At 34.6% G+C, this 20,132-nt stretch overlaps 1 protein-coding gene across 1 annotated transcript; it reads right to left on the bottom strand.

The window, feature by feature from the left end:
- Positions 1-610: 610 nt before the first annotated feature.
- On the bottom strand, positions 611-16,469 carry LOC147391738 (uncharacterized). The gene is made up of 14 exons (XM_086459103.1): positions 16,248-16,469; positions 12,457-12,558; positions 10,075-10,248; positions 8,321-8,407; positions 7,305-7,454; positions 6,624-6,674; positions 5,521-5,619; positions 5,226-5,282; positions 5,081-5,127; positions 4,856-4,999; positions 1,717-1,783; positions 1,589-1,632; positions 1,137-1,161; positions 611-721 (listed from the first exon to the last, which is right to left on the bottom strand). Exons 10-14 carry the CDS (start codon positions 4,951-4,953, stop codon positions 611-613), a joined length of 345 nt encoding a protein of 114 aa, XP_086315229.1. The 5' UTR covers positions 4,954-4,999; positions 5,081-5,127; positions 5,226-5,282; positions 5,521-5,619; positions 6,624-6,674; positions 7,305-7,454; positions 8,321-8,407; positions 10,075-10,248; positions 12,457-12,558; positions 16,248-16,469.
- Positions 16,470-20,132: the final 3,663 nt, after the last annotated feature.

Here is a 20,132-nt window from a genome sequence, read left to right on the forward strand (position 1 = left end):
TCTAAGCTTTTTTAAGGGCCAAGTTGAATAAACTCTCTAAACCAGGATTACCCAGACAATTAAAGGACTCTTTTACAATTCATTGCAAACAACTCTTGCAAAGGGGGTAATTGTAGACAAACAAATATTGCATGGTTAATCCTTGGTGTAGATGCGTGATTTTTTATTTTTGATTTTTGAAGGTCACCTCTACAGGAGTTTGGAGTCGCCAACATTCCTTTTTGTAAAAGGGTGTGAAAGGTTACTCGAAATGCATTTTTTTAAAAAGAGTATCATTTTGACGTTTAATGACTTTCGTATGAATAAAGTACTAGACTGCCTAAGATATAGGTACATGGTTTGATTAGAAAGAGGGGAATGTGTTAAGCTCCTTTTTCTCTCTACCCATTGGCGATAACCTCGAAGGACTTAGTCATTTTCTGATAAAATGAAATAAATAATAAAAAGAAAATAGTAGCATGGTTGATAACTTGTACCCTAAGAATAGATTTGTTATTGACTCGAATTCTAGGGATCATCTAATTAAGGAGATGATCCTAATAGAAATCTAGCCTTGAGAACAACATATCACTACAACATTTTTGACCTACAGCGGCGGATTTTTCCGCCACTACAAGGTAATTTTTCCGCCGATAAAAGCTATTGCGGCGATGAGGAGCGGATCCAAAGATCCGTCATGGTAGCCTCCGTCACTAACTATAGCAGCGGATAATCTATTCCGCTGTTGAAGGTAGTATATTTAGCGGCGGATACAAATATCCGTTGCAATAGGTCACTTTTTTTAATTAATAGAATATAGTACATGTAGCAGCGGATCTTACTAACCGCTGCAATATGTCGATTTTTTAATTAATAGAATATAATACCTATAATGGCGGATCGTAATATCCACTGCCATAGATCTTTTTAAAAAAAAAAAATATAAGACATATAGCGACGGATAATAATATCTGCTGCAATAGATATTTAAAAAAAAATAAAATATAAGACATATAGCAGCGGATATTAATATCCGCTGCAATAGATCTTTAAAAATATATATATATATATATAAGACATATACCGACAATATTAATATCCGCTGCAATAAGTAAATTTTTATTTATATATATAAATTTATTGTTTTTGAGAGCCACCAACGACCTAGAAGAACCAGAACTACTGAAACACAAGGAAAAATATGAAAATATGAGCATCTAATAAATATAGAAAGTTGGCTGCATTAAGCACACGTAAACAGGATTTATCTTGTCTATTATTAATGTAAGGCACAATTTGTTTCCCATTTTTTAGGTGAAGTATCTTGTTTCATAGATCAATAAATGAATTTACACTTTTTTTTTTGTAAGTAAAGATCATTTCATTAAAGCGGCAGAGATGACCAACTATTACAGACGAGACACTGACACCAATGAAGGCGAAATACCACAAACTTGATCACACCAAACTAAAAAAAATTCAAAGAAGACCCCCTTTAACTAACTAAAGACCTTACACCCAAAAAAAAGTACAAAAAAAAAAGAAAGAAAGTCTAACACCAACAATGAATAAATGCATTTACACATACTTGACTTAAGTGGCAACATACCTTATATGTTCAATTAACTGACGTGCACAGGCCACTAGCATTGGCTGCGAGCATTGTAGTTTTGAAGATATAATGATGTTATGGTAAACAAAGACAAACTACACGGGGTAATGCACAAGCTAGCTTACCTCATCTCGCATACCGAATATTACTGACACATTGAAGGTTGGATTGATTGACATCCCTTCCTCCTTCCTGGTGGATAAAATAGAATAATGTCACAAAATCTCTAGTTAAGAGAAAAAAAAATACAAAGAAAACTTGAAGATCATCAACCAATTGTTCAAAGTGCACTCAATCATAAGTTGATATGTAAAATGAGAACATAGCAGTTATGGGTGCTGACATATTGTCCATACTCCATAAAATGCATGTTCTAGGACAGTGGTTCAATGTAGATTGAAATTCTCTTCTACTGAAAACTTCATCTCTCAATGTTCTAGCAAATCACTGGCGAGGGGGGGGGAGGGGACCCAGCATTGAAAAAACTGTAGATGACATGCACAATAGTACACTTTAACAGACAATAGACCCTTTAAATGAATCTAAAGCTGATTTGGTAAACTAATTTCCTAAATTATAAGTCTTCAAAAAGTTATCAGCATATATAACTATAGAAAATAAGTCTTGCAAATCGAAACCTAACATCCAGCACATGTATATCAGACATGGGGCATAGATATGCTCAACTAGTGAAAGATGTGCAGACCTAGCATGCAATATCGTTCCCATACTTCCTATTTGAGTTACCAAAACCTACAAAATGTTGAAATATTAGAAATGTCTCCACACATCACTCCATATAAAGGGTATTTAACAACTCACAAGACTGTACTGTACGTCTCCACATACATAACACAAGCTATTTCATCCAAACTATAGCTATGGAATATAAACCATACAAAAAAATAGGGAGCAATGAGTTGAATGAAATACAAGACTGCAAGAGAAATGGGATGAAAGTCCCAAATCAATGTAAACATTCAAATTCCAAAAATAATTTTGAAGAATCCTCAGCTTGAGGCAAAGAATTGACCTATGAATCAAATTAGCCCTAACCTCTCCAAAGCAAACATAAGAATACCTATAATAATGCAAAGATGATAGTAACAGGACTTCCCAAGCAGAACTTAATTGGTATATATTATTTGTAGATGAAGTAGTGTTTGTTGATGAGATTGAGATGGTTAACACAAATTAGAACATTTAAAAAAAATATAGAAAACTAAAAGAGCTACTTTTGGACTCCCAAATACTTTATAATAAGTAGAATCAAGACAAAGTATATGGCATGTAACTTTAGCAATTACATCATAGAGGAAGAAAGAACCAATAAAAGCTAATGCACATGAAGTAACCCATGCGACTATTGTAATTACCTTGGTCATTTTATCCATAAGGGTGAAAGATTGAGGAGGAGGTAGGATTAATATGAAGATGTACTATTTGGGTGCCACGCGACTAATGCATCCCAATCAAACTAAAAGTAAAAATTATAAAACTGCAATAAAATCAGCTATGCTTTACGGAGCTGAATGTTATATTCAGAAAAGAAGATGAGAATAAAGCATAGAAGAGGATGCAGAGATGTATGAGTGGAAAAATGAGGGAAGATAAAAGTAGAAGTGAATACATTCAAGGAACTGTAGTAGATCATTTGCTCATGTGCAATGAAGGGGGATTAAACCCTAGTCAAAAAGAATATGCAAGTTGAAGGTTCTAAATGAGTGGAGAGGAAGACTGAAAAAAATGCGGATTGAAGCGGTGAGAACATATATTAACACACTAGAATTAACAAAAGACATTGTTTTAAACATAATCACCTAGAGGAACAAAATTCGTTCAAACCCCGCATTTTGAGATAAGGCTTTGGTGGTTGTGGTGGTGGTGATGATGATGATGATGAATAAACAATTATCACTAGCAAAGCAAATTGATTTACAAAGATAAACAGTTACAACAAAGTGCACCACCACATAATGGAGTTGCAAAAGTAAATTCAAGCAAGCATTGAAAAAATGTAGCAATAATTGATTAACCCTTCTCCTTCCTTCAGATCCTCAAGTAATATTTTTCGATTTATAAACTAGAAATCCAATGAACTTTGATTAATTGATTAATCTTGTTTTTCTTTCAATTTACTTTATTTTTGCTTCCACTCGCTTTGTTTTAGGCTAATTGCCTCGACTTCCTTTCTTTTTTTATCTCTTCTGATGAGATTTTTATACCTATGAAAAATTATAGGGGAACTTTCATTGAACATTGAAGTTTGGGGCCGAAAAAGAAAGCACCAACATTGTTACTGTTCTACCATAACTTAAGATTAAAAGAAGTAAAAAAAAAGGAAAGAAATTTGAGCTCGACCGCTCCTTACAAAATCAAATTCCAATCAAGGACCAACATATTTTAGAATAAAATGAAAAGAACCAAACACTTACTAGTGATCGAAAACATAACAGAATTTTTTATGAGCTGCCCATTGATCTCAGCTCCTCTAATGCCAGCTTGATTTGATCTTGCACCAACTCCATCCATTTCCGTAAACCTCCAACTCCAAAATATGTTGCTTACTCCATTTCTCATCAACAACCTCCCCACTCAAGAAATTCATAGCTAGATTTCCCCCAAAATTCAATGGTAATGGATTCAACGCCGTACTTCCTAACCCTCTCACATTGTAGGGACCGGTAATCACACTATAAAGCAACTCTTTAAACAGTGGTGAGAGACAACTCCTCACTGTTTCTTCAATTACATTGGGCATCGAAGATTTCACAGGACAGTTCAAAATATTCAGATGTTTTGGGTTCAATGTTTAGTTTTGGTCTCAATCAAAATTTGAATATCTCAGTCTAGACCTTCTGATATGGTACATAACTTTTAAACCCCATAAATGTTCTTACTTTAGTTTATGAAAGAGTATGATCATAGGCTCTTGTTAGAAATTAGAACCTTCAACTTCCGCATTCCCTCTAATTGAGGTTGTAATCGGCTTTCATTACATGTGAAAGAACAATCTCAATCAACATTCCCATAGTTTATTATCTATTGGGTCTACTCCTATATTTTCAAGAATGCGTTCATTTCTAGTTGTTTCACTCATCCATCCCATAGTTTATCATCTATTGGGTCTACTTGATAAGAACATACCATTATAATCTCTCCATATTTCATTTAGACTTTTTATTTATGAAAAATGAAACAAGAAAAAAACTACATAAATTATAGGATTAATCATTCATAGGTTAGAAAAAGAAACATAAATACCATGAACCATCAGGCATTTGTTTCTCGTCGAGGTAACGTATGGCTTTTGCAATGAAATATTCAATTTCTTTCTTCCTATGTCCAGGATATAACTTCATGAAGCATACTAGAGCCTCAATTGCAGATGCAGTGCATTCAACATACCTGGGATACCACACATGTTATAGTGTGTTCGCCAGTATGAAGAAAATTAAAACAGAAATAAAAAAGATTAAGAAATATTACTCCTGATTGACGACAATTTCCTCGAAAAGTTCTGAAGGATTGAGCACCTGCAAACAGAACACAAAATTTCTATGGTACTAAAAATATTAATTAGACCACATTCGACTATCGTTAGAAGGATTCCAATAACTTTTAGAATCGGTACCTCCAGCCATTTATGTGCTCTTACTGACTCCCAAGCTGCCAAGCCACCATTTTTACTCTGGAACCATTTACAATAGAGAGAGTGTCCATATCAATGTAACTTTATCCAAATAAAAGTGAAGATAGTAAGAAATTCTTTTAGTGTTGATTCTAAATAATTTCACTTGTTATTTGTACAACTCTAAGAATTCACAAATGAAACCTTGTTATTAGAAAGCCCTTAGTTAGTTGTCCAATAGATGTTTGTCTAAACTCTAGAGACGCGTATAACAAATTCCATGGAAGATAATCCTTACCTGTAAAGAAAGAATTACATTAACAGAGTCGTATAATCACTCTGGCTCCATTTTTTCCCCAACGATTTCCAGTGGCACTTGTGAGAGTAAAAGGCACCCCTATCAAAGAAAAAGAATTTATCATATATAAATTCAGAATATTTATTTATTATAGTACTACACTTTATCAAGTATGACACTTTGTACAGGGTATAAACAATGTGATAACATTTTAATCCATGTTTATAGAGTGAAGAAAGAACAGAACTATAATTTTAAATTTAGTGGCAAACATATTTAAATGGATTTTTTCCCCATATTTACAGGGGATTGGACAACCTAAGATTAATTCTTCTTATCAGTGACAAACCCATTGCACAAGGAGGGTGCAATCACCTATAATTTTAAAATGAGTCTTACTGGAGTAACACTAAAATTGACATCGATTATCACATTGCTATGTGTAGGTGCACACATAGCCATAGATGCTTTTCACTCATATATCAATGAAAAGCATCTATGGTCCCGTACATACATCCATGTTAGCAATGTGGGAATCGATGTCAATTTTAATGTTACTCCAGCATTTTCCTTCCAAAATTGCTCTATGTTAGTTAGAGTTTTTTCCTTTTATTTCTTTATGTTGATAAGTAGTGCAAGCATTTTAAAAATAAAGTAGTTGTACTCCTTTAGAAATAACTCAAACCATGAATCAGATTTGAGACAATTCATTGTAGTTCATGAATGACAATAGAGGGCAGATGTCCATAGTTCAAGAATAACAAAAAGGCCATTGTGATGCTGAAAATACCTTAATTCCGACAGTTGAGCCTATGAAAGGGTTACAAAATGCCGTAGAGGCATGTTCATGAGAACAATAACAACATAACATGTTTTAGCAAAAGCTTCAAAAGGCTTAGTTAGCAATTAAACAACAGATCCACCTAACTACATCCATAAGAATTCAAAAAAAAAAAAAAAAGATCAAATCGATGTACTCAGTAGCAATTAAACAACAGATCCAATGATTCAATTAATGAGAAAAAGTAAGATATCAGATAAATTGAAGCAAGACAGAAGATAGCAGAGACAATTTGTGATAAGAGTACTATGTCAAGACTAACTGGTTTGCCATCTTCTGCGAGTATCTCAACTATGGCTCCTGACCAATCAGCCTAACAAAAAGAAGAAACAAATTCGTGGAATTAAACCATTTGATCTTGTGTACGGAAGTCTAGAGAAATAGCTCAAAATCCAAATGGCAACAAACAATAAACTAAGAAAGTGTCAGCTGAGATGGTTTGGGCATGTTCAAAGCAATGGGAAGATGCAAATTAAAGTGATACAATCTAATCTCACCATTTTATCTATGACTATATTTCCCCAAAGAGTCGTGACTTTCTAACTCTCCTTCTGACACACATCCTGATGTGGCATTTGCATTTGTAACAAGAACCACTACCACCCAATACATGTAGACTACGTTTGCAATTATCAAACCCGCACATTGCCCTTAAATTAAGTTTGTATCACATAGCATATTTTCTCATGCATAAACACCTAAAACCATAACGCCTACAGTCACTGTCCCCCCATGCTCATGAAACAAAGAAAGGAAATAAAAAAACACTAGCTAAGCAATAGAGGCAATGTAGACACCACATGAGGATAAAGACCGTATGACGAAACCACCACAACAAATGATCAAGAGATACTACTGTCATATTACTCTGAAGGACATTGTGGAGCTGACTCAACCTAACAATGGTGTAGACAACATAGAGAGAACCAAACCTTCAACTCACCCCAGTAATGGAAGACATGTCAACTTTGTATAGTGTTTTTATCATAATCACATCATCATCAGCTATGTGCTCTTCCACAACTTCATCTGCATATCCAAGGAGTGACGAATCAAATGTTTCGTCTCCTTCCATATCAGCAAATGTTGAAACCTGCCAAAGAAGGATCATGGAGCAAGCACAAGATAGCCAGGATAAAGTAAGAATGCGAAAATTATTGGAGATGAGATGCAAGAAAAAGGAGTAAAAAAAAAACAACAATCTCAAGAACATCAATGCCTTGTCAATCTGTTTAAAGCCAGGTCTTTTCTTCGTTCAGATCTTTTCTATTATATTTTAGTCACAATACATGTTTAGGCTAAAATGAATCTTACAATCATATCAACATTCTAGTAATAAATATAATAGAAAAAAAAATGCTTAGGGTATAAATGTATAATTATAAAATGAATCTTATAACCATTCATGTAAATATCACACTTTATCACGTTGATATGCAAGGCACAGATATTCTGAAAATAGACTACGTCAGACTACACTGAAGAATGCTTACATGTTTTCTATCATATTTTAGGACTTATACTGAAAATACCAAATGTTATTATATAATATAAATGACTAATGTCCAAAACCACGTCAATGTATAGCACAAATAATATACTATTTCTAAAATGGTCCAAAGTTCTCAAAATCTGGATTTAGATAATAATATTTTAGTTGGGGATGACATCAAGCACATCTAATATTTATTATAAAAAAAATTGTAATAATCTTCAATGATATCGACAAACCAGGTAGCATAGGCCATAGGTATGGATCAATGTTCCCAAAGGAGTTGGAGGCTTATGTCGTCGCCCAACACAAGGCTCTCATAACATGGTCTAAGGCTTACGAAAGGATCTCCTCTAGAAGGTTTACTCCTTACTCGAAGAGGGGTCCGAAGAGAATCAAGGTATAGACCTAACATGTAAGCACCTTAACAGGCAGAATCATTTAAGAATGAGGAATATGAAACATACCGCAGTCGCACCAGTCGCCTTGGCAACGTGGCGCAAATCCTCTTTGTGGACACGCCTCACAGCAATAGCCCCAGCCTCCACAAATTACTGAAATAACATTTGAGAAAACAAAATCCATTAGTAAAAAAATAACAGTAGGCAGTTTAAAATATCACATGCACAACTATGTACACATGTACTCCATGGATATGAGAGGCTTAGAATAGTTGGACATGAACAGAATGGGAAGGGACATTCAACAATGTCTCAGCCTTCTGAAGTCGTCACTATCATCATGCCTAACAAATATTCGGGTTGGCAACATCAAATCCTATTTCTTTATTCAACACAATCTAGAGCCAAATCTCCAGTATAGCTTTCTGAGGTGAAAACATCATACATATGATGTATCATATATCATAACCTCTCTAAGGTGAAACATCGTATCTATGATGTATCGTATAATGTAACCATGCAAGTGAGAAAAATGGAAAATGTCAGATATACCAAGAGAAAAACTTTAGTTGGCAGGGGAATAAACATATGTGCAAGATGAATGGAGCTTTTAAAGGGGTGTTTTTTGAGGAGTTTGTTTTTAAGTGAGACTCATTGTGTTCTTTGTAGTTTTTGTCATACATTCGGACATGTGCTCCGCAAGCAATGGATATTCAACTCCAGCAATCAAGCCTTTTCGCAGGATAATATGTGGAGGCTCCAAATAACACATAGCAATCAAAGACATAGTACGGTCAAAATGATATACTTCTGGAACATGATCTGGGCATAAACAACCATGTGCTTTTAAGGTCAATGCTTCAAAATATGCATGTTCTTTTGTCATTGGCCATGACTCCCCTATACAACGGATGTAGGGAAGAGCCTGCTCTCTCGCAAAAACAAGATACAACCATAGAAAAGAGTTTATATGGTTTTCAATACCCTCAAGAAACAAGGAATTGTAATTCACATATCTGTTGGTTAATCAAATATGCAAGTTACTTGATTATGTTCCCGTTCTACATTTTAATTTCTTTGGTTCTCAAATGTGTGAAATATATCACATTGTTTAAGGAGAAAAGATTAAAAGGGATGACACCACATGATTGGATTCAATCCCTATCCAGCATCTTGTAATCTTAATAGTTTATATATATAGAAGTATCTAACATGATGTAAAACCTTTTTAAGGTTGAAAAGAGCTCCCCTCGTATATGTGGGAGTCTCAAAAGGACTTTGGGCACTTCTGCATAGCATTTGACATATCTAGGAACTATCCTCACAGTGAACATCCCATTAGTTGAAGATTATGTCTTCAAGTGCGAGGATCTTTGCAATGACTAATCTTTAGTTTGTTGTTGTGGGCTGTTTTATTGTTTCTCTTTGTCGCTTTTTTCTTTGTTTTTTCTTCTTTTTGTCTTGGGTAGGGGCCACCTCAGCCTCTGGTCTTTTTAATCAATAAAATCTTATACTTATCAAAAAAAAAAAACCAAGTACAACTTCTTTCATCCAAGAACTTGCAAGGATATGCAACAGAAAATAAGCAAGAATATGCATAAGTGCCAGAGATTTGTGAACCCCTAGACAGGCATTCAAGTCATCCGCGAAAATAAGATGAGATGGGATAAGCTAATTCAAGGTAAACAAATAAATACAAAACTAACAATAAAGTAAAACATTAGCATTTAATAATTCTTTAAACTAAATCCAAGGCAAATTTGGTCCCAATGAAATAAATGCATAAGGAAGGAAACAAAAATAATAAGCGAATATTATACCTAGTTTGCGGTGAATCGATCTTCAATGGAACGCCACTGGGACTCCAACCCGTTCTCTAAAAAAATTTCCTATTTTTTAATGATTTTCAACCCTTTCCTTACTGCAACTCCCGCTCTTTCTCTGAGTATTCAAAATCCTTGCTTTAGATGAATCTCCTCAGCTCACCATAGTTCCTACGATTCAAAAGAGACAACAAAAACTCCTTCATCTATTCTACTCAAATGAAACTATTTTTAAAGAAATAAAAAGAAAAAATGGAGATTTGAAAAACCCCATTTTCACAGAAAAATAAGGATTTTTTTATATTTTTTGCTTTGAACCTATTTATGAAGGAAAAAAAAAAAAACAAATCAAAATCAATAAAATAGGGTTCTTCTTCAAATCTCTATCATGCATATATCGATTAAAAAAAAACATATGGCATCTCTTCAAGAAATCAAAGATTAAAACACGAGACACGAGCTTCTCCGTTTAGCCTTAAACGATGATAGAGTCATTAATGGATTAAAGTTTCATTTGGAAAACACATCATATAAATCCCATTATATAGACCTTGCAAGATCTTTGAAATAATTCTTAAGTTGTATATAAGTATCCTTCATATTCTTGTCAACTTCTTATATTTTCTTAAGAAATTTGTAAAAACTTTGGGCCAATGATTAATAGGAACATCTAATCATAGCATTGTTAATTGATTCAAATCGTTACTGTTCCTCTAAACAGAAGTTAAGAAATAAGCGCTTGTTTTCTTTTAACATCTAACCTTGTCGAAACAATCAATAACATGTGTTACCTTACCTATCCCTACTAAAAGTTGAATATAACAGAAAATTTCCTCAATTTTTCCCCCCCATGATTTTGTTTAGATGAAATCAAACAATGAGTTTTGATTTTCCAACCATACCCATTTTTCCATGGAAAGTGACTTTCCACACAATCAAGCATACATTGAATTTTTATTTTCTTTTTCTTTTTTCAAAATACTTTAATAATGTAACATATGGTGACTCTATTACTGCAATAGCTTAAAATTGATTATTGGGTGGCTAAAAAGCAACCACTGCAGTAGGTTTTTCTGTGGTTGTGGTTCTTTTAATCTTCAATTCTCAACTCCATTTGCTTGTTTTAAAATGTTGTTATCTAAAGCATGCAATTTAGAGTATTTTATAGACTAATTTCTATCTTTTTTATGTGTATCCTCTTTCAAAAAAGCAAAATAAGGTTGAAGCTATAAGGAACCGAAGACTCCTACATCTACAAGCGTGATAGCAAAAAAAAAGATATTGCGGAACATTGAAATATTATTGTAGACTTTAGCAAGAACTTGACAAAAAAAGTAGATGGTTGAGAATAACTTTTGCAATATTACTTTTAAACAACAAAATTATGTTTTGGTAATGCACTGATAAAAGTACTTAATGAATTAACAGTGTTTTAATTTAACCAATTACCTTAAATTAAAAGCATGCAAGATGTTAAAATTTCATTTGGATTCTACGCTAAGAATAATTTCACAAATCATAAACCAATTTTATATTGGATAATGTTGAAGTGACCTCAGGATCGAACCTCATATCGCACTTCTTGATGTGAGTGTATGAGAACCATAGATGCTTTTCAATGAGATACGAGTGAAAAAACATCTTTGGTTCCTATCCACTTTCAAATCGAGAAGTGTGATATGAGGTACCAGATTTAGGTCACTCCAGCATGACTCTTTTATATTTATGAGGACTAAATTCTATGAACTTTGAAAAAAAAAATCAAAACAAATTTATTTTTAACCATCGAATTCTAATTTTAAATTTGGAAGTTTGAAAGCCATCTATTCTCAAAACTTTGGATCAAGCCTTTTATTTATTTATTTATTTATTGTTTTTCTTTGGGATCTGAGTTTTTTCACGAAACCTAGAGAATTGTGGAGTTGGATTGCCAATGTGATGATCCAATTGAGCTCAAAGACCATTAGTAACATTTTAACTCAAACTAAGTTAGTGAGAAAAGTATTTTACTTCTTACCCGTGTTCTCTTTCTCTTACACGGTTATGCCGAGAAAATTTTACTTCTCGCTAAGTAAAAAGTAGAAGTCATCTTAATTTGACTTCTACTTTAAGTGTTTATTTTTGTTTTCATGTAGTAAGTACTGGACCAAGTTCAGAACCTTCCTGGTAAATGGGTTCAAGGCAGAAACTCGGGAGAGAAAGCATTGATACATGCAACACTCATGAGAAAACCAGAAACCAAGAAGAAAAAATTAGATATTGCGTCATTTGGTTGTGATGAAAAGACAAAAGGCATTGACTTAATCATTACTCTTTCTACATGTACACACAAACAAATTGGGGAACTAAATAAATTTGGGTTGGGCAGGGGACACATACCTTCGAAATCTAACATTCTCTTAACCCAGTGCATTTCTCAACGTTGCATCACCATTTGCGAGACGAAATGCAGCAACACCAGGTTAATTATACCGATCAGACCTGAAACTCATCACAAACAAGCAAACAATTCAAAACCTGACCAGCCCAGATGTCAAAAAGTGGTTTCCAACTGTGCTGGCAGAAATTTCTAGAGAGATAAGAAACAAATCAGATTTGTACAAAGATATGCTCTGGTGGGTATTGTCTATGTGGTTTTGGATATATGGACAAAACAGTCGTCATAGTTTGGCCTTTACATTAGGGGTGTGATTTGGTTTGGTTATAACTTCTTGAGTTGCTACCCCATCAGCACCCATCCAACATGTTGGCTTTGATTTTTCTTAGGCCGTGAATGGATGGGGACCTTTCTTTTGTGCAGGGATGTGTTATGTTTAGGTTATAACTTCTCTGTGTTGTCTCCTCATCGTCCCCATCCTAAATGTTGGCTTTGGTTTTTCTTAGGCCATGAATAGATGGGGACCTTTCTTTTAGCTACAACAAAAATAAAACAATGCCATTTGAGAGGGAAGGGTGAACCTGATTTTGGATTTCAACATCCAAATAGTGCATCTCAGTGCAAAACCAAGGTGTTCTATTTAACCAGAATATGTTTCTTGTGACCAATTGAGTTTATATATATTTCTCACTGACTCACGTTGTTGTCTCTGATTATTGATTCTTGAATTAGTTGGTTGTTTAGCTATTCAGTTGTTACCGTGCATTCTGATTCATCACAAGGCATTTGATTTGTTTAGCCCCAAATCTTTAGTTCCATAACCATGAGAAAATTTGTTTTATGTTGTACACGCAGCTCAGAATATACCCAAAGACTTGTGGGTTCTTTATGCTACACAGCCACAAAGGCAAATCTAATAGATGAGCTGGATTTGAATGCATACTCTTAAAAGTGTATTGCACTACAAGGAATGTAAAGGGTGGTTTAAGGAGGATTTATTTTCTATTGATTTAGGGATCGATAGGTGGTTTTTTTACTTTCTATTATATCTCCTTTTGAGGTTTTGCTTCTATCTCCATTGACTCCTTTGTTAGGTGATATATATTCATCACTTGTCAAAAAAGAAGTGGCTATTAGGTAATAGGTGAAGAGTTATAGTAACATGGAGAAAGTATTTGTAGTTAGATTGGAGAAAGTCATAAGAGTCAAGTCCTAGATATTTTCAAAGAGTTACTCTTTTTGTCTTAAGTTGAATTACAGTGGAAATAGAAGTCTTTAAGGCTAATGTCCTGCTTTTTGAATGATATCATTTGAAGTTATTTTGATCGATCAGATCATGGTTTAAAATGTCTTATTGTAGGAATGTTTTGGACAAGGAAAAAAAAAAGGCCATGCGGACGAAATCCCTAAAATGTACATCATTTATAATATCCAAAAGGAGAGGAATCAATGACAAGCACACACAATCTAGAGAGACAACTTAAGTTTGTATTAATGTGTGATCTACAAATTAATGAGAACACATGAGCAATACATATCAAACTTCCAATCTTCTTTAATCTTCTTCTAACTCTACCCAAAGATCAAACAAAGAAGGAAGAAGAAGAATCCACTGTTTTGGAAAGTCGTGTGTAACTCACCACACGATGGTCTCTCTATTATAAGTCAAGTTTTAAATATTTACAAGTATAACTCCCAAACTATATCTATTTATTAAGATACCCAAGACAAACAAAGAATATGAAAAACCACACTAAACATACATACGACTAACACCCCCCCTCAAACTGATGCGTATCATCAAGGAGCATTAGTTTGTCTAGAAGAAAGGCATATCGGGCATGAGACATCGGCTTGGTAAAAACATCAGCAAGCTACATTTCAGAAGTAACATGGGGGAGTGCAATGACGCCAAAAAGATAGTGGTCACTAACATAGTGACAAGACACCTCTATACATTTCGTCTTCTCGTGAAAAACAGGATTGCACGCAATCTGAATAGCACTTGTATTATCTGCATATAGAAGAGTGGGGGAACTTTGTTGGATACCAAAATCAAAGAGAAGGCGCTGAAGCCAAACAATCTCACTCGTAGGAGCAGACATAGCTTCTTTTGGCTCATAACATACCCACTAGAATCCTGAGATACTTCCAATCCCACGAAATTAGTCAATTTTACTAAGTCTTTCATCTTTAAGGAGAATTGAAGATGATGCTTAAGTTGAGTCATACCCGACACATCATTACCCGTGATTAAGTGTCATCAACATAAACTAGATAATAGACAGAACCCTGGTTTCCATTCTTTAGAAATAGAGAGTGATCACATGAAGTTTGCTAGAATCCAAATGAAGCCACAATATGACGAAACTTCTCAAACCAACATCGGGGAGTTTGTTTGAGACCATATAAGGACTTCTTCAACCGGCATACTAGTCCTAATTTTTCTAAGGCCATTTTAGGAGGTGGTGCCATACACACTTCTTTAAGATCCCCATGTGAAAAAGGCATTCTTAACATCCATTTACCAAATAGTCCATTAACGAGATGCAAAAATGGCTACAAGCACACGTACAGTGGTCATATTGGCTACTGGAGCAAAGGTCTCATCATAGTCGATCCCATATTCTTGTTTGAAACCTTGAGCAACTAATCGTGCCTTGTAGCGATCTAAATTGCCATTAGAGTTTAACTTCACAGAGTAAACCCATTTGCTTCCTATAAGTTGTGTATTTGGGGGAAGTGGAATGAGTGCCCATGTTTCATTTTCATCCAAGGCATGCAATTCATCAGTCATTACCTTATGCCAATGTGAATTCCCAGCAGCTTGATAGAAACAATATCGAGAATAGAGAAGGGAGCATGGTGAGAAAACATGAACCTATCTGGTGGCCAAGAAATACGAGAGGAACAACGAACATGAGTAAGAGGATGATTATAGGGAGATAGAGAAAAGGTAGGGATTGATGTGTCAGGTAGATCTTCAAATGAGATGATTGTAGGAGCTTCAGAAGGAGGTGAATGAGGGCATCGATGATAAACTTGCAAAAAAGTCTCAGGCATACTAGAAGAAATCGAATGATCATTATCAAATGAAGTGGGTGTCAGATACTCCATAGATGAGAAATCTATGGTAGAGTTGTGAGGGTAATAAAATACAAGCTCCAAAAAGAAAACATTTTGTGTCTCTACCTATTGAACGGGACAAACCTTCGCATAGATTCGATCAATAACTTATGAAAAGCAAATTAAATCGAGTAGATGCAAATAGTATGGGAAAAATGTAATACAAATAATACAACATTGGTTTCAGGCTACTCAATACCCCACCCTTCCCCACACGAGTTTTCCTTCAACCCTTTAAAGGAAAGAGTAACCATTTAACAAATATATATATATTAGAATTGTTTCTAATCCAATAGTGTGTAATGCTCCATTTTTCAAACAAGATGACAAACTTATGTTTTTCAAGTTGATTAAATTTCACTACAATCCAATTTTTAAAAAAATATAATTGTGTAAAATTTTGAATATTCTAGAACACAGGCTTCAAACATATTTGTTTCTGAATAAAGCTATGAATAATAGCATACTATGTAACCAAGTATAACGAAGATATTGGCGAAATATGTCATGGACCTATATTGGAAGTTTGCTCTCACAATAACATTTTTTCAATTAACATGGAGATTTGACCATCTATTTTGATATAAAAAAGCATCAAATTATTCTAAATAATTTTGATGCGTGCATGAATTGAAACTTGATTAGAAAGAAGAATAAGAAACATCACCTGATTGAGCTTGCTCCTTTCGTTGACCGATCGAAGAAGCTCTTTAGTTGATTCCAAGGCAAATCTCAACGAAACTAGAGCTTGACCCACTTCTTCACCAAGAATCTCTTCGCTGTCCTTTAGTTCTTCAAAAAAAATTTCCAAAAGCTTCCTCCTCAGGAGATTACTTTAAAGCTTCTTCGATGTATTTTGACACTCAGAAAAAAAAAACAGAGAACGCTTTGGTGTTCCTAATCTGTTTTAGGATTTAAGATGAAAGATTGTTTTGTGGGTCCAGTCCAAAACTCTATTTGAGCTTTACAGCACATTGAGGTAACGCATGGTTGGGGTTTTTATGAAACCCTAACCTTAACCATTACAGCAACAGCAAGGGTGCATGAACCACCCTTTTAGCCAAGGACGGTGGACAGGAAAACACGACAAGACACCGGCGACAACAACTCTAGTGATATTTTCGTCAACCGGTGATAGATTGGTAGGTATATATATATAATTAAGGAAAGAAAGGTTTTATAAAACCCTTTTAAACTTTGAATCAAGAACAATGATCTATTCCATTAAACCTTGAAACCAATCGAAATCACAATTAGCAAAAATCCAAATAAGAAATCAATAGAACTCTAGGGTTTGAAATTTGTGTCATATTGGGTGGTTGATTCCATGGATGTTGAAGGGTCTGATAGAAATCGATGGGTTGCAAAGAGTGAGAAGGAGATGAGTGAGAGAGAGAGAGAGTAAGAGCTTACCAAATTTTAATGAATCATTGTCGAAGTGGTCTCACAAGCATAAACACCAACAGATTAGAGAACGTGAGCGAGTGACAAATGAGCCAACAGATGAGAGAACGAGAGAGAGTGAGAGACGAAGGAATGAGGGGGAAAATGAGAGGGAAGAGGGAAAACAAACTTCGCGCGCTGTTCTATGGGATTTTTTTTAGAAAGTTTTACTGACGGATCATTTTTTCCACTGTAACATATGATTCTCTATAACAGCGGATAAATGAAGCCGCTACAACAAAATAACACTACAACAGCAAAAATCATAATCCGCTGTTATAAATCGCCCTACAACTGCGGAAAGTATAATCCGCTATCAAATTCATAGATAAGTTGGCTCTGTAGCTGCGAAAAAAAAATTCGCTGCTATATTAAATTTAACAAAATTATACAAAGAACCAACTAAACCGAGTTTTTTATACAAATAAAATGATTTTTGTGGCGGATATACACATCCGCTGCTATAGTTAATTAAATAGAATTTATAAAAAGAAGAACTCACTTTACCGATCTTTAAAAAAAATCTTTTTTAGTGGCGGATATAATAATCCGCTGCTAGATTCAATTTTTTAAAAATTGATAAAGAGAAGAACGACTGACCATTTCATTTTATATTTTAAAAAAATTGATTTTTTAGTGGCGAAAATTTAATCCACTGTTATATTCCATTTTTAAAAAATTGGCAAAGAGAACACAACAAACCGAACTTTTTATATTGGGGAAAAAAGGATTAAAATTAATTTTTATAGTGGCGGATATATTTTTCCGCTACTACATGCACTGAATAAGCACGCCCAGATATGTTGGGGTCCTGTAGAGGCGGATATCATTTTTCGCTGCAAAAAATCTTCCTATAGAAGCGGATAAAATTATCCGCTGTTATAAATCGCCGCTGTAGGTAAAAAATGTTGTAGTGTATATTTAACAAAAAAATGTTAGCTAATGGTTACGAGCCCATTCTCATAAGTTGAGAAGGACCCAATTACCGATTGCCTCAAAATGAATTGAGTGAGATGTGTGCAAAAGGTGTTTTAAAGGTTTAAAATGATTTTCTTTTTAAGGTGGTTACAACCCCTATACTTTCAACTGAATCGAAGTTCGATTTACTAGAGATAAGGGAAGGGAAACACTATATCTTAAAGGCTTGCTAAAATAAAACAAAAAAGACAGGAGGAGATAGAAGAGGGAGATGGAGAGGGGAAAGAGAGGGGGGAGTGCAATGCTATCCTCAACCCTACTTTGAGACTTGGGCCTTCCTTTTCTTCCTATTTTTCTTTTTCTCTTCTTCTTCCTCTTCTTTTTCTTCTCTTATTCTTCCTCTTCTTATTCTTCTTCTTAGATCCTTAGTAGAATTGTGAGGATAGATATTTTAGAGTAAATAAAGTGAGGGAAGTAAATAAGAGTTGAGTTAAGAAAAAAAATTAAATTTTTTAAAGAGTTGATAGCATGTCCCTATTTTGAAAGATGATGGGGTATTTATGGGTGTTGAGGGTTGTTTTTAGAGGTATGATGAGGTGAAAAGGTATAAAAATGAAAAATGACATGAGATTTGAGGGTGATGGGTGTGAAATTTAGGGTTGAGATGAGGGTATTTGTGGAATAGGAGGTAAGTGGATAGCTTTTGATCCAAATGGGATGGATCTCTCAGCTCATTTGGGTTTAGTATTAGGTGAGGTAAAGAAGTATGGTGTTTAGTTAAAAGAATTGGGTTGAGTGTTAGGTGGGATGAGGGGTGTGATGTTTGGTTAAAAGAATAGATCGTGTAAGGATTAAGTGATTAGGTTTTAGAAGGTAAAGGATATGGTAACATGTGTCTAAAAGGTATGAAAAATAGAGTATTTAGATGAATTCATTAAGAAGAATGAGTGTGGCAATGACTTGTGAGGATGAGTTTAAAGAAAATAAAAAAAGAAAGGTGTGGGTTATGATGTGGGTAGATGATTTTATTAGAGAAAAGTGATAGGGGTAGTTAATTGAATGAGGAAGGTGTGTTAAGGAAGTAACATGTGTCCTATTTAATAATCAAGTGTTAATTGGTTGATGTGAGTAATGGCTTATGGATTATGAATATGGATATGGATATGAGCTTCAATAAATGCGGTCTTTGACATGTTGAACTTAGGATTTTGGGAAGATTTAGGTTGTTGGATTTTATTTAAAATTGATTAGGATTTATTTTAAGATGGGGCTTAATGGGTTGAAGGTAAGTGGGTTTTAGGATTTGGGTTGTATGGGATTAGGATGAGGCTAGGTTAGAGCCTTAACTAGGGTTGAGTTCATTTTAAGGTAAGGTAGACAATGATTTTTAGAGAATTGAGAGTTGATGGGCTTTAAGCAGGCTTGGGGTAATTTCGAATTCGAGAATGGAGGGGTGAGAAATGAAAAGGGTAGAGAGCATGAAATATCTCATTATGGGTCCATGAGACCTTTAGGGGTCGTAAGAACCTTTGATTTGATTAAAATGCCGAGTTTCGACAACTGAGGTTTTTTAAGCTCGTTGACGGATTTTATCAGAAAAGTTTTTTTTTTTAGTCATTTCAAGTGGGGGCCCGTTCAAATTGGAGTGTCTACACTTGGAAGAACCCAAAAACCTCCAAGCCCGAAAACCCTTAAAACCTTTCGGAAATGAGTTTAACCCAAAGAATCTTTCAAAAGGACTTCAAAGCCCATCAAAAAAGGACCAAAAGCCTAAGAAAAGTTGGATTTTAGCAAAGTCGTGGGTAACCATGGCCCATGCCATATTTTGCCCAATTATTGCCTCACCTATGACTCAGAGATCATTTTGCTTGGTTCTTGTCTCACCCAAGGACCCATGTAATCTTGCTTAGACTCCTTCTCACCCAAGGACTAGTTAGTTATTGTGGGGACCAATGCACTTGAGTGCTTAAGGGGATTAACCCCTAAACTCTCATTTTCCTTAGACAACAATTTCATTTTACCTTTTTACACCTTATTAGTGCATGCTTAACATTTCTCTATCGATTTTAATGTAATTGTGTTTCTCTCCCAAATTGATCTTCTTGTGTTTAATTTATTGAGATTCAATTAAGGTAATTGACCTTTAAGCCCATCACCTTCATTTTAAGTCAAGGCATTTTCTCTTAAATTC

Source organism: Akebia trifoliata, chromosome 11, assembly GCF_017979445.1.
Source record: "Akebia trifoliata isolate Shusen 1 chromosome 11, ASM1797944v1, whole genome shotgun sequence".
Lineage (NCBI taxonomy): Eukaryota > Viridiplantae > Streptophyta > Magnoliopsida > Ranunculales > Lardizabalaceae > Akebia > Akebia trifoliata.

Coding starts and splice junctions, on each gene's coding strand:
- LOC147391738 (XM_086459103.1), bottom strand. CDS start 4,953: ATGAAGTTATATCCTGGACATAGGAAGAAAGAAATTGAATATTTCATT. Junction 1,162..1,588: donor CAGTTAATTGAACATATAAG/GTATGTTGCCAC, acceptor CTTGTGTTTCAG/TAGTTCTGGTTCTTCTAGGT. Junction 722..1,136: donor CTGGTTCTTCTAGGTCGTTG/GTGGCTCTCAAA, acceptor TACCTTCAACAG/CGGAATAGATTATCCGCTGC.